This window comes from Girardinichthys multiradiatus, chromosome 23 (genome assembly GCF_021462225.1).
Source record: "Girardinichthys multiradiatus isolate DD_20200921_A chromosome 23, DD_fGirMul_XY1, whole genome shotgun sequence".
Lineage (NCBI taxonomy): Eukaryota > Metazoa > Chordata > Actinopteri > Cyprinodontiformes > Goodeidae > Girardinichthys > Girardinichthys multiradiatus.
This window is the reverse complement of record NC_061815.1, coordinates 22,503,082-22,515,515: the sequence shown is the minus strand read 5'-3', so window position 1 is coordinate 22,515,515 and position 12,434 is coordinate 22,503,082. Positions and strand designations below refer to the sequence as shown.

Genomic DNA, 12,434 nt, shown 5'->3' with positions numbered 1-12,434 from the left:
CTCAGGTACCCTCCACTTCCTTCCTCTCCTGGTTTCTCCAACACAACTGAGATGTTTTTTCCTCCTTTTTTTGCACTGACACATGGAATTGCAGATTAGAGCTGTGAAATCTGAGGTAAATCAAGGGAAACCATTGTGTGAGGGCGGATCAGCAGAATATATTATCAAGCCTTTCACAAGTAGCAGACCTTTTATGACCTCTGCAGTCGGTGTAGATACCTTGAGGCACTACCAACTGGGTTCTGCTTCATGGTTTCTCAAATAAATAAATAAAAACTAAAATGCAGCCTTCTTTTAAAATACTTTATTAATTTGAAATTAATGTATTAATCAAGCTTTATGAGTTACCGTAAGTTGGTGACAGCTAAATAAACCCAAGTCTTTTTGTAGAGATGCAGTGAGCAATCAACTGGTGACCAGAATCGAATGATTTTTGGCTTGGTTTGCGCTGACAGCAATACTCTTGAGTATGGAAGCTGTTATTCATGGAAAAAGACTCATGTAAGCTTCTTTTATTATTGGTGAGGTGTTTAAAATGATGTCAGAGGAAGCGTAAGAGGATGACGATACTTCTAGAAAGTAAACTTTTTTTCTATGGTGGCATATAGGTTATTCCTTCAGACCTCTACTGAAACAGGGTGGGAGACGCCAGCAAGTAGCAGTAAGGCTTAACCTAAAACATCAATGTTAGGGCACATTTACACTGATGGTCTGATCCAGTCCAGTCTAGGGATCAGTCCAGAGATTGGTAGTGAGAAAATGCACACTTCAGTTGGCGTCGTTTGCTTTTACACAGAGATTTTTTTGACCTGACCAAACAAATCCTTGCAGTTGCCACGGATTGTTTTGGGGGCAGTATTGAGCTGTTCGAGAATAAAAAACCATAAAGAAGAAAGCCCATCTCATCAGGGTCTCTGTTGCCACTTTGTTGTTCAAATGTAGTTGTGTGCCTGCACCTCTTCACTACTCTACATAGCACCACAAGACATTTCAAACTCTTTCGCCTTTGGGTTCGCACTCTTACTTTGTTCTTACTTTGTTTTTCCTCTACTTCTTCTTCTACTCAAACTGCTCTCACATTACATCTTCTCCTCCTGCTTTTTGTATGCTGGTCCGGCATGCTTTCACACTGCAAGGGAACTGCTCCAGGGTCTGGATAAACTGTGCCGAGACTGGCAGTTGCAAACGTGCCTGGGTACGGTTCTCTAGTCTGTTTCAGGGTCTGGGACGGGTTCACATTGGCGTGAGCCGCTCCAGAAACCGGACTCTGGCACGGTACAAAGCATACCAAAGGTTTGGTGTGAAAGCACTGTTACTTTGTTTTATTCTTTTGAAAAAGTCGACAGTTTAAAATATGAACTCTGTAATCATGTTTTGTTTTGAAATATTCGTGACATCATGTTTAGTCACAGAGCTTTTTAACACTGATTGCTTCTGCTGCTACTGTCAATAATTAATGATTGATCATGAAAGAAGGCTGCATAAGGCTCCTTTATAGCTAAAAATAAAATAATGCAATGGAACACTTCTAAAGTGCTGTGAAAAAGCTGCCCCAGATCATCACACTACCACCACCATGTTTGACTGTAGGTATGATGTTCTTCCAAAATGCTTTCGTAGTTTTATAACACAAGATGGCATGATGGGATGTACACTTCACACCTCAAATTTAACTCAGCTATTTAAAGAAATGTGGATTATCACAGCTAATTCATGATTTTAAAGCAGGGGGAGGGGTATTGGGCAATGGTAGGTCAAGATAGCTTTTTTTCTCTTAATGAATGAAATCTTCATTTGTAAACAGTATTATTTACTCAGCTTATCGTTGTCTGATAACATTTTCCAATGATCTGAAGCATTTAAGTGTGACAATTAGACAATAAGGGGACAATTAGTTTTTTGCAGCATATTACATTCTGAAATATGCAAAACCAATAGTTCTTGCAAGTAAGATATACTGGATTAGCTAGGATTTACCTCTATAGGCACCTCTGTTAGATATCCTGGAAAAATTTTCAGGATATCCGCATCAGCAAAAATCTGTTTCGACAGATCAGAGCTTTGTAATATTGGTGATCAAGCAACAAATCTTTGACCGGATCGGTGAATCTTTAGGACATACCTGTCGTATAATTCAGTTATACAGTATGTTTAATACAAAAGAGCTTTTTAAATGTTTCTTTTGCTGCATTGAATTTCTCGTTTTGAGCAAGACAGTGTATTGAGTTAGGGCAGAAAAAGGGACACACACTTACACATATCCTGTTTGGCTGAAATCCTCTCTTGAGGATAAAAGCCTGGACTCTGTCCCAAAACTCGGATGATTAAAGACCTTTTTAAAGTTACGGTCCACTCACATCTTTCTTATCTTGCACTTTCCCACATCTGTGTTCTTTTAATAAGAGCCTCTTAATCAATCTCCAGACAATGAGCGAACCCCCCTTTCTCATACACTCCTTCAGCTCTGTGTTATTATTTCCCTCCCTGCATTCCTGATGTCAACCTGATCCTTACATGACTAGACCAAAACATTGGTATTATCCCAACAAAACAGGCTTCATTACTTTTGCCAACCACATTTTCTGTTCCAATAAATCACTACCCAAAAAAAAAAAAAAACTCAAATAAGGGACACAGAAAAGATGAAGAGTATGCAGAGTTCGACTCACCTGTAACAGGTGTCTGTGAGAGTCAGAGCGCCGGCTCATTCGGCTCACTCTGCGAGGGTAAGAGTGGCTGCGCGGTGCAGAGGGCGGCTTGAAGCTGATGGATGAGCTGATGTTGGTGGGTGGCTGGAAGGAGATGTTGCTGCTTACTGCGGGCTGTTTCCGCAAAGCACTGATGACGGGCGTCTTGGCTTGGACCTGAGGGACTCCGTAATGGGCAGAGCGACTGGATGCGTCAGCGGCCTTGTTTTTGCCCCCGCTCCCGTATTGATGGTGAGGTTCTGCTGAGTCACTGCCGCTCCGACTCTTTCCTTTAAGCAGTTTTGCTGCAGCAGGGTTTGGCTGGAACAGTCAGAGAAGCATAACCAAAAATCAGGATGAATTCCTGCAACATTCTCTCCTACATGCTGCTTGTGCCTGACAACCTTCTGCTCTGGCTGATCAGCAAAACGGCTGTCTAAACACACCCACATATCTCAACTCAGCTCTCCCTTACAACTTGTTGGACGGGCTGGCAGGCAGACAGGATAAGTTCCAGCCAATCAGCCAAGAAGGGCTGAGCGATGCTGAGAAAGGAGCAGGCAGACAGACAGGCATAGCAGGGTTGATGCTACTCCCTCGGCACTGATGTGCTGTTATGTCACCCAGGCAGAGAAAGCATTACCGTGTCTTCACGCCTGGCTGCATGACAAGAGGAGAGACAAGCTTGGAGAGGAGAAAAGTACAAGTAGAGGCAAAGATAGATGAAACAGGCAGCATCAAAGAGGACGTGGAGACAAAAGCAGGTGCATGAGGAGATGTCTTAGTGACAGGAGGAGAAATTTGGAGAAATTCTAACCAGGACTGAATGATGCACAGCAGTGTACCCATTGTAGGAGAAAATGTAATTTTCTCCAGCATTGATGAAGTTAATTCCTTAAGGCAGAAAGCGCAAAAGAAAACAAATGACAGCCAGCAAGCTAAGCAAGCCCAGCAAACCTGAGTAAGGCACACAGTCACACACTAATGAGCAGCTGCAGACACAGCACAGCTTCACGAATGAGCCCTCTGCCTCAGCGCTTTGCAGCATAACAGTGACCTTTGCTGATGAATCCAAAATTTAGCTGGAAAATAAGGCAGTGTCCAGCCACTGAGCTGTACCCAATCAAATCCATAAGTTTTTGCACTGTGAGTCAAATGTCCTAAAACAAAAGTAGTCAAAAAAGAGAGCAGAAAAGAAAGAATCTCACCTCCATAAACTGTCTGGGACATATCCCGACTTTTCCCCCCAGCCTTGCTTCAATCCAATGCTCGTCTATTCGCCTGAGGGTGGTCAGGATGTCTCCCTGCAGACCAGAAATAGGTGACAGACACAGAGAGAACACCGGCAGAAAATCAGGTGTTTGATAACATACAGAGCTCGTCCCAGAGACTGAGCACTCAGCCCAGAAACTCGTAGTCCTGTGTTTCTGCTGTGGCATGTGACATCAGCTCACTTTGTGTCTGCAGGCCTGGTGCTTTCTGTGGCCAGCTTCTCAAAAAAAGAAAAAAAAAACATTGACCCACCTCCATTAAAGAGAAAGGTCAGCTCAAGTGTGCTTTAATGGAGAGTGCACAAGAAACCGAGGGTCTTATATAACAGCCTCAGAGATACCTCAGGGTAAGTAACGACCAGTTTAGCAGAGGTCGGTGCCCTCAGCTCCATAAGTCTCAGTTTTCACTCTGTGAAAAACAGGCCGAGCGGACAAGAAGCAGTGACCATTACATAATGGTACTGCCAGAAATGTACCGTGCAGTACATACATGATCATAGATTGTTGGAGAGACTAGTATGCTAAAATAATGAGGTCATAAGTCAGCTATTTTCCAAACTGATGACTTTTTCTAACCTTTTAAATAAATCAATTGTTATTGTTACTAAGCTTGAGTAAAAATTCAAGAGACACAGAAAATCAGCTGCTAGTCTGGATCGGACAATTTCGAGCTTGATCGGCCCTGACAAGTGGCCACCCGTTTAGAAGCTAAAAGATCCATTTTTTTTTTTAACAGCGAAGACACCATATTTATCCACAACCAGATTATGCTGCCAGCAACAGTGTGCTGTGCAGATGCTGTTACTGAGTGAAGAACACACAAAGTTAGCTATGTTTAGTATCAGTAAGGCTGTTAAAATAAATTCAGAGGAGAAGAAGTTATTTAAAAGGAAATAGTATTCTCTAAGCAATGTCTTTGGTTCATTTACTCTCAGAGAAACTAAAAATCTCAGTAGATAACAGGAAGGCCGAATAGAGTATAGCTGTTTTACTGTTTGAGATTTCAGCCTCCATCCTGGAAGACGCTGGATTCGGAAAATGTAGTTAACCTCATAGGTAAGGATCAACATTCTGTGGGGACTGAACACAGACACAGCTCTTACAGTAATGCTCCCCCTGCTAATTGTGCTAGCCGTGCTAATATTAGATGCTGAAGACAGTATAAAGCTCTGAAATCATTTGGTTAGTTTTTTAAATTATACTAAAAACCTGTTGCGTTTTCATTGGCAGGAGAAGCAGAGAGGAGAGACGCTGCTGTCTTTAATGGTGAAGCTCCAAAGTTAGCTCCAAAGTTAGGCAATAACAACAACAAGGATTTTAAAGAGCAAAACCGCTGAACTTTGACCACGGTAAACTAAGTTTAACGGTTGGATATTGGATATTTGTGCTCTGCGGATTCAACGGGTCTTCCTACTGTTTCATCTGATGTAGGCAGTCTGATTACGGGCAGCTGCTCTCTGCCTGCTCCATCCTCCTGCAGACGCTGGTTCGCTTAAGGAGCATCAATAAATTTCCGAACCAAACACGCTGTTTCATGGTGGTAATGTTTTGTGTGTTTTCAGGGAAATGTTTGTGCGTTTGAAAAGCTCATTGTATGTGCGATCAGCTGATTTAGAATATTATTAAATACAGCGCCCGGCCTGCATGTAATTCAGAAAGCTGATGTGTCCTTTTTCTTTTCCTTTCAGCCTTCATGCATGGTTTATGGTTTGTAAAAAGTAAAACTGTATTTTTATTTTACCCACTCTGGCCATCGTGGTCCTTAATATTATTGTAGTCACCCTTGAGTGTTATTACCTTTTCCCTGCACTACCTCAGTGAAAACCTTCTCATTTCTCCTGGTCCCTTGGCCAACCAGTGAACAGCAGTCTGTTCATGTCACATGTACTCCCTACTCGGCGCCGATCGTACCTGCTCAGGAGCAGGGACCAAAAAACTAGGTACCAGTATGGAAACACTTGCAAAGCGTGCGGAGTGGAGTGGAGCTGGGCTAAATGGAGCCAGTGGAAAAGGGTCAATAGATGACGTTGTCTCTGCTCCCAACACAAATAATTGATGACCGCTCACAGTAAATGGCCCAGACAAAAATATTTTCAGTGCTCTTCTTGTATCTTCTTACAATACAGCTTGTAAAAAAAAACATAAATCAGCTAGAGCTGGGACCAGCAGCTCACTGAGATTAGATGTCTGCCTCTGGAAAAATACCACAGTATCACACAATTTCCATAAACAATTACAACTAAAATTGTAAAACGTGACCTGACTGCTTTTATTCAACACAGAAAGAACAATTCCTACTGCTGCTACAAATGCCAACTTGATTATTACAGTTACATTATTGCTAGGCATAATGTTATTCTGAATCACTGGATTTTGTCTCTTGGATGTAGTATTTTCTAGGCTATTATATGTAAAGTGACAGGCCTTCAAACTGTGAATGCCAGTAACATAATTGGTAAGTTGGATGGATTTTCACTGCCTTTACATAGCTATGAGTAGCTGAAATGCAGAGTGGTGGGGATACTGTGAGGATGGAAAGGAACAGACAGGTGAAGAAAATTTTGGTTAAACATAACGAATATCTTTATCTTAATATTAACAATAATATCACAAGTTTCCCCCTTATCGTGCAGCCATATTTCAAAAAACCAAAAAAATTAAGATGCTGATCAATAAAAAACCTAAAATTTGGGAGCCAAAAAAATCAAAGAACCTGTTTCAAATAAGCCTGTTTCAGAGCCTATGGCCTATTTTCATCATCATAAGAAAAGTGCTTTATTCAAGTTCCAACTCCCTTAGCTAGTCCCGACAATCAACAGCTGTGATTTCTTTTGAGCATCAACCTATCAATCCAAGCTCCTGGAAAAAAATAAAACAGGTTTTAACACAGGATGAAGATTAATTTAAGGCCTGAACAAAGCACAAAAAGACCGGGTAAGATGAACATCTCAATTTCACTGCAGTCTTTGGAAGGTTCAGCAGACTAGAGAAGGATACAACTGGTCCAATAAAAGAAGCCTGCAGATTGAATTTACAGGACTAATGCAGAAACTGATGCTTTCGAGCAATGGACAGGGATGTTTGAAAAAAAAAGGCTACAAAATATGTCATTTCACTTAGAACAGATGGGTGTCAGAAGGAAAAAAATGATTCATCCTAACTAAGTAATAGACAAGAAGATTAAAATCCTCCAGATTTGCAAATTAGTGGAATTCTAGTTAGCCTAGCACCACCTTTCATTCACATTTGAACACAGAGAACCGATGTTAGCATTTATCCAAATATGCACTGAACATCTTAATATAACAAGGGTTTATGATCTGCAGCGCCAAAAAACATGGCGACAGAACTTTGGCTTTAGTTAAACACGCCTGAAACTGTAAAAAGACGGAGATAAAAGACTAACTCTGCTTTAAAATGAAACATTTGGTGGATGAGTTTATCCTTCCCCCATCTGGTGACACTGCACCTCTGGTTGTGAAGTCTTTTGAATGCTGATAGCATTGCTGGTCAAATAAGGCTGTTAAACACAGGAAAAGTCAACTGTACACACACTGACAACCGAAGGCAGTGAAAATGAGCTTTCCCTGCTGTGTTAGTGTTGTGTAGCAGACCTTGAGGAAGCTGAGATAATATTTGCTGTCTTCCACATTCATCTCTTCAGGGCTGAAGTCACAGAGCGCCCTGCAGAGGGGCTGCGGCTGGATCTGCTGGAGGGGCTGCAGCTGAGGCGTCTGGCTGCCCAGAGACGCTCTGCTGCCATCACTGATGTTTTCATAATGCCGGCTTTCCTCCGCTTTGTGGCTGGGCAGGGCACTATTAGCAGGTGTGAAGACCAGCTCCCCCGACATGTCAGCTCGATGGTTGTTTGCTGGTGTTTTGAAGGGCGCCTAGAGGAGCAGAAGACAGTCAAATATCAGCAGATTTATGTTTCTGTGACATGACTGCTTTAAAAGACCCAGGACATTGAGTGACATCCAGTCAGGTGAAAATAATAATGTTTTTATGACCCTGTTATGATCAAAAACTGTTTGTTTGAATAACTCTTCACACATGTCAAGCTAGACCTTCCTTTAAAATTCCCTTTAAGGTCAAATATCCTTTTCTGCTAGTTTAGAAATCACTTTGGAAGTTATACTGAAACTAGCAGTTGATGTTTATATCGTATTTGTTTTTGTTTCTTAAATAATTAATGAATGTAACGATACTATAGATTAGTGTCAATACTATTAAACCCCCTTTAGTCTGAGACTTTTAAATAAAATAAGCCACCTACTTAGTGAATAGAGTTTCCCAGAGCATAATATAATCTCAGTATAAATCCAGTCCTTCTGTGAAGGTCTCCGAGATTTATTAGAGACAATTAGGGAACAAAAAACACAATAAAGACCAAGTAGCACTGCAGACAGGTCAGGAAGAAAGTTGTGGGGAAGTGTGAAGATAAGACCAAAGTTATACTTTTTGCCCTACATGCATAACACTATGTGTGGAAGAGAACTAACAATGCACATCACCCTGAAACACCATCCCCACCATGAAACTTGGTGGTGGCACCATCCTGATGTGGGGATGCTTTTCTCAGCAAAGATAAGAAAGCTGGTCAGAGTTGATGGGAAGATTGTAGAAGCTAAATACAGGGTGGTCCCGGAAGAAAACCTCTCAGAGGCTGCATAAAACTTGAAACTAGATATTTTCCAAAGAGGAATACTCAAAATTCCGGTCTAGATGTGCAAAGCAGGTAGAGACATATCCCAAAATACTTGCAGCTGTAATGGCAGTGAAAGGTAGTTAAAGTTTTGACTCAGGGGAGTTGAATACAAATGCTCCCCATTCTTTTTAGATTACATGTAAAACAACTTAAAAACCATGTATCATTTTCCTTTCAATTCACAATTCTAGAAGCAAAACAATTGTGTTGGTCTATGACACAAAAACCAGATGAAATACACTGAAGTTTGTGGGTGTAACAAGACAAAATGTAAAAATATTTAGTAGGTGGGAGTACTTTTGCAATGCACTGTAGTACTTATGCATCCTAGGTTCAAAGCTTTAAATAAAACAATGTAATGTTAAATTATACTTTCATGTCTCAACTGTTAAATGATCCCAGATTCAACATCCTGAACTAAGCAGAGCTCTTTGAACTCTGACTGAACCCAAGGTGGGGATTTAGAGAAAACCCCCAACTCTTAGTCAGAGCAAGCAGAAGAAAATGGGTCTTTTCTCCATATCACTATAAGGAGAGATACATCAGATAAAAATGCACTGCAGTTATCATTCTGTTTAGTACCTTTACAGGCCTTAAAGGTGAGCCAGGATTAAATGTGAGAATTTGAAAAGATCACTCATTTGTCAATTCTCAATCCTCTCTTCTTTTTATTTTCTTTCTATTTTTTTTTTTTAAAGCACCAAAACCATCAGGTTCCAGGTGTTGCATGTCAGAAAGTGCTCTGGAGCATGGGGGAAATTTGATATTTCATGATGACTGAATCTCTGACAGTTACCTGACCTGCTCTTACTGTATCAAGGTAGAGTATTTTCAATAATCTATGAGCACTTTAAGCCCGTGCACCGGCTTGCTCAGTGGAGACTTGTTTTTGAGAACAGGGGTTTGGGTTTAGCTCTTTGTCATGTGGGAAGTGAGCCCTCAGCTCAGAGTTAACATGCACCTGTGGAACAGTGACACCATTCACACACAGGTCGGAGCGGACCTCCTTGCTTTAGGCCAAAAGGAGCAGAGAATAACATTTTAATAAGTCGTATCATGCTTTAGTGTGAGTATAGCAGAATTAATTAAATAGTTTCATACATAAGAGGTCAAACACACCATAAAAATTGTAACTGGAGCCCAGTCACTGGGCAAGTAGCAACAACCACCAGGAGATTTTTCCACTGTGTACACTGGGATAGCTTAAAGTCAAGTCAAGTTTATTTATATAGCGCTTTTCAGCAACAAGGCACTCAAGGCGCTGTACATAAGGAAAAACATTACAATGATGCAGAAAATCAAACAACAAAGATAATAAAAAATAAATAATAATAAAAATAAATAATAATAATAATAAATAAAATAAAGAGAATAGAATGATGGATAAGAAAATGAAAGGAAAATTGGACTGAAAACATAACTAATAATGTTTAGATGGCACAGTCAAAGGCTACTATAAACAAATAAGTTTTTAATCTTGATTTAAAGCAATTTAGGGTTTCGGTGCTTTTACAGTTTTCTGGGAGTTTATTCCAGATTAGTGGAGCATAAGAACTAAAAACTGCTTCTCCATGTTTGGTTCTGGTTCTGGGTATGCAGAGTAGATTTGAGCCAGAAGACCTGAGAGGTCTGGGTGGTTGATACACTGACAACAAGTCTGTAATGTATTTTGGTGCTAAGCCATTCAGTGATTTATAGAATAACATAAGTATTTTAAATTCTATTCTCTGAGCTACAGGGAGCCAATGTAGGGACTTTAGAACCGGGCTGATGTGCTCCACTTTCTTAGTTCTAGTGAGGACGTGGGCCGCAGCGTTCTGGATCAACTGCAGCTGTCTGATCGACTTTTTAGGCAGGCCTGTGAAGACATCGTTGCAGTAATCAATTCTACTAAAGATGAACGCATGAATTAGTTTTTCAAGGTCCTGCTGAGACATTAGTCCTTTAATCCTGGAGATGTTCTTTAGGTGATAGAAGACCGACCTAGTTACTACCTTTATGTGCCTCTGAAGGTTCAGGTCTGAGTCCATCACTACATCCAGGTTTTGAGCCTGACTGGTGGTTCCTAGCTGTATTAACTGAAGCTGTGTGCTAACCTTTAAACGCTCTTCCTTTGGTCTAAAGATTATTACTTCAGTTTTGTTTTGATTCAGCTGAAGAAAATTTAGGCCCATCCATGCATTGATTTCTTCTAAGCATTTATCCAGCGCTTCAATGGGTTTATGGTCACCTGGTGACATCGTAACGTATAGCTGTGTGTCGTCTGCATAGTTATGATAACTTACGTTGTTGTTTATTAAAATCTGATTTAGGGGGAGCTTGTAGATATTGAATAGGAGGGGCCCTAAGATGGACCCTTGGGGAACGCCACATGTGATTTTTGTGGTCTCTGATGTAAAGTTACCTACTGACACAAAAACGTCCCTGTCCTTCAAGTAGGATTTAAACCAGTTGAGTGCTGTACCAGAAAGGCCGACCCAGTTTTCCAGGTGCTCTAATAAAATGGAGTGATCAACAGTGTCAAATGCTGCACTAAGGTCCAATAATACCAGCACTGTATTATTTATATGGATGTCTTTGAACACCTTGACAAGAGCAGTCTCTGTACTGTGGTGAGCAGGAAGCCTAACTGGAAGACATCGAAGCGGCTGGTCGTTGTTAGGAAGTTGTTTAACTGCTGAAACACAACTTTTTCAATTATCTTACTGATGAAGGGGAGGTTTGATATAGGCCTGTAGTTCTGTAGTAGCAGCTTGTCCAAGTTGCTCTTTTTCAATAGAGGTTTGATAATTGCTGTTTTCAGGGCCTGGGGGAAAACACCTGACAAAAGGGACGTGTTTATTATTTGTGTTAAATCAGATGTTATTACAGGCAAAGCTTTCTTAAGGAAAGCTGTGGGTAAAACATCGAGACGGCAGGAAGAAGAGCTTAGTTGCTGTACGATTTCTTCTAAGTTTTTGTAGTTTATTTGGTGAAATTGGGACATTTTGTCAAAATCAGGTTTAGTTGGAGACAACATTGGTACTGGAGTTGATGTGGATGTGCTGACTGCCCCTCTGATCTTTTGGGTTTTTTTCAGTGAAGAAGTTAGCAAATTCATTGCAGGCCCTGGTAGAGTGGAGTTCAGATGCTACAGTTACAGGAGGGTTTGTTAACCTGTCGACCGTGGTAAATAATGCACGAGCATTGTTAATGTTTTTAATGATGATCTCAGAAAAGAAAGATTCCCTTGGATTTTTCAGTTGTAGGTTATATCTGTATAGTCTCACTTTATAGATAATATAGTGAACCTGGAGTCCAGTCTTTCGCCACCCGCGTTCAGCTTTTCGACACTCATTTTTTTCACTTCTGACTGGTGGAGCACTTCTCCATGGAGACATTTTCTTCCCAGAAACGACTTTAACTTTAATTGGAGCAATTGAATCAATGATGTCCGAGATTTTAGAATGAAAGTTATCTACCAGCTCATCTACAGTGTTACAGGGCAAAGTGGAGGTAGAAGAGTAAATCTGGTTAAAGGTTTCAGCATCACTGTCCTTAAAGATGCGTTTTCTTATCATGTCTCTTTGGCAAACTGAGCCATTGGAGATGATGCTTTCAAAAATAACAGAAAAGTGGTCACATAGAGCAACATCAGTTACAGATACCTTGGAAATGTTTAGACCCTTAGTGATGATCAAGTCCAAAATATGTCCCTGTTTGTGCGTTTGCTGTTTAACATGTTGAGTAAAACCAAAATTTCTAAGAGTGTCACATAGATCTATTGCA

The 12,434-nt window shown here is 40.7% G+C and overlaps 1 protein-coding gene across 1 annotated transcript in view; it reads right to left on the bottom strand.

The window, feature by feature from the left end:
- sh3rf2 (SH3 domain containing ring finger 2) overlaps positions 1 to 12,434 on the bottom strand; it is a 31,990-nt gene that overhangs the window by 13,789 nt on the left and 5,767 nt on the right. The window contains exons 3-5 of the mRNA XM_047354405.1: positions 7,573 to 7,848; positions 3,896 to 3,991; positions 2,670 to 3,008 (exon numbers count right to left, since the gene is read on the bottom strand). Coding sequence (XP_047210361.1) covers positions 2,670 to 3,008; positions 3,896 to 3,991; positions 7,573 to 7,848 — 711 coding nt within the window. The remainder of the gene's footprint in view (positions 1 to 2,669; positions 3,009 to 3,895; positions 3,992 to 7,572; positions 7,849 to 12,434) is intronic.